General features: G+C 42.0%; 1 protein-coding gene across 1 annotated transcript in view; it reads right to left on the bottom strand.

The window, feature by feature from the left end:
• The window catches only part of LOC101847576 (voltage-dependent calcium channel subunit alpha-2/delta-3), a gene marked incomplete in the record, with an annotated part of 27,754 nt that extends 25,903 nt beyond the window's left edge, over nt 1–1,851 (bottom strand). Inside the window, 2 exon segments of the mRNA XM_013081103.2 lie at nt 961–1,021; nt 1,838–1,851. Of these exon segments, the coding sequence (XP_012936557.2) occupies nt 961–1,019 (59 nt within the window).
• Between the last annotated feature and the right edge of the window lie 649 nt (nt 1,852–2,500).

Genomic DNA, 2,500 nt, shown 5'->3' with positions numbered 1-2,500 from the left:
TAAAATGGCAAAGATAAAATGGCTTGTTCCGTGACGACCCATCGGGCTAACGGTACACGCCACAAAGGCAATACACGCCGATGAAATAGGAGAACACTCTCGCTATCTTGTGTCACGCTGCCTGCTTATTTTGTTACAGCTGAGGATTCATGAACTTTTCCTTTCTAGAATGTTCCTTGGTACTACACGTCACGACTAGTTGAAGATTAATAACGTTCCTTGTTGTAGGGGACATTTTTTAAACTTTGAAAGGGAGATTAGATGAGGAGCGCGAAAAGTCAGAATGTTGTATTTTCCTGCAAGGAAAGATCATTAACGAGTAGAGTGTGGTAGAGGACAGGGGGGTTGGGGGGGGGATGCTGAGCTGCTTATTTATTTTGTATACAGCTGTGTTGGTCGGTTGGTTGGATGGTTAGTTAGTTGGTTGGTTGGTTGGTTAGGTTGGTTGGTTGGTTAGTTAGTTTTTTGATTGGTTAGTTGGTTGGCTGATTGGTTGTTTGGTTGGTTCGTTGGTTGGTTGGTTTGTTGGTTCGTGTTCATTAACAAGTAGAGTGTGGTATGAGGTGCTACGACTTGTTCAGAATTAATAATATACTTTCCATTTCGAAATGATGTCGCTTATTAAAAATTAATCGAAAGTGGTTTTGGTGTTCAGAAAAGACACCAAGACTGAAATTCAAATCCCTCTTATCTGTTTAGCCTGCAGCAATTTGAACAGCAACAACAACATTAACAACAGCAGCAACACAACAACAACAACAACAACAACAGCAACAGCAACAGCAACAGCAACAACATCATCAACAGCAGCAGCAACAGCAGCAGCAGCAATAACATTAAGAACAACAACAAAAACACCATCAAAACAACAAATTAGATAAAGGATAGTACCGGCACTTATATGACCGTATTGCAAGTGCTTTAAAACTCTTACTAAAACTTTAAAAAGATAGTACTCACCACTTTCGTATCCGACAATCAAATGTGTCTACGTCATCGGCGTCTCGGGGCCACTGCATGCCTGAAACATACCAGAAACAATGTGAAGGGTTTTTAATTTTTTTGTTAGTAAGTGTTTTACGGCGCTCGCAACTGCATAAGGTCATGTGAGCGCGCAGTACACATTAAACTTTTTTCAGTTGGTAGGACATTTTGAATTTTGCCCCTGTGGCGGCCGAAGCCTACTCTTATTGATTTTAGACCACAAAGGGATCTTTAATGTGAGCAACTTGCACACGGGCCCCCCAAGATTTTTTGGCCTTTGTCCGAGAAGGTTAGGTGCAGATCTTTACTACCAGAAGTGTGGCTGAAAGACAGCAGTAAGGAGGAGCCAAGAAGTAGCAGTACAAAGGCTGCAGAAAGAGTCAGGAGGCCAGAGTTGGGAGCAAAGGAGGTGAGGAGGTGGGGGCAGAAAGAGGAGACGAAAGCACACGACAGAACATTGCTAGAGAGCAGGAAAGGATTTGAAAGGAGACAATTTTAGAGAAGAAAATGTTTCGGTCGCTACCCAGATTCGACCCCGGGACCTTTGAAAGAGAGGCCGATACCTTAACGTTTAGGCCGTGGGAGCGAAGGGATAGCTGACTGAGTAGTGCAATGTGATTTGAAGCATAGAATGAAATTTATTATGTTTAACAAGGATTGAGGTGAAGGGACAAATAAACAATTGAACGAATGAATAGGGATTATTTCTTCCTCAGGTTTCAACACTGAATGTGAAAAAAACATTGTACAAACTGCATGTATATGATTTTACTGCCCCAACGTGATGTAGAACTAATAGCCAGAAAAGAAGAAGCACAAATAAAGGTCACCAGATAAGCTGCGAAGAAAGAACCTGGATATATCCAGAAGAATGAGAAATAAAATCAGTGCTGTACCTGGAAACCACCCCCCTCTCCCCCAACCAAGGGTAGTGTTACTGACTAAAGTGTCTTCAGACGATTCCCAAAGAAGGGATATTAACATGTTCTTAATGCACAGTAAAATTGTAAATGGGCTGATTTATCAACGAAATACTCATACTGTGCCGGAACAACATAAGGGGAACTGCTGCGTTTTCTTTCCTCATCCTTGCCATTGTCATTTAACCTCTACTTTTTTGTATGTTTGTCACTCTCTTATGAACTGCTATTTCCGGGGTGCCTTGATAGTCGAAGCAGACTATGTGCTGTTGAGTCTAGAGAGGTGAGAAGAGTAAGCCCGATTCCCCGTTTGGACTTCTCTTTTGACATTCATCCCTTGGTGCTCTTATGACCTTATGCAGTTATGAGCGCCGTAATACCTTACTAAAACCAAAAAAAGAATATATCCTGAAGAATGCGAGACAAAACGAATGCTGTACCTGGATATCATCACCATTCAGTGCCAGATCTGCGACAGACATCGGTGATCATGGTTTTCCATTCATTCCATTGCTCGGATGCTCTCAAAAAAGCTATGTTTCCCTGATCTTTCCCTGTTACCCATTTGTTCGAGTTCCCAAAGTATGTTGTTCTGG

The sequence above is a fragment of the Aplysia californica genome, unplaced genomic scaffold (genome assembly GCF_000002075.1).
Source record: "Aplysia californica isolate F4 #8 unplaced genomic scaffold, AplCal3.0 scaffold00116, whole genome shotgun sequence".
Lineage (NCBI taxonomy): Eukaryota > Metazoa > Mollusca > Gastropoda > Aplysiida > Aplysiidae > Aplysia > Aplysia californica.
The sequence above is the reverse complement of the archived record's forward strand: the minus strand, read 5'-3'. Positions and strand labels throughout refer to the sequence as shown.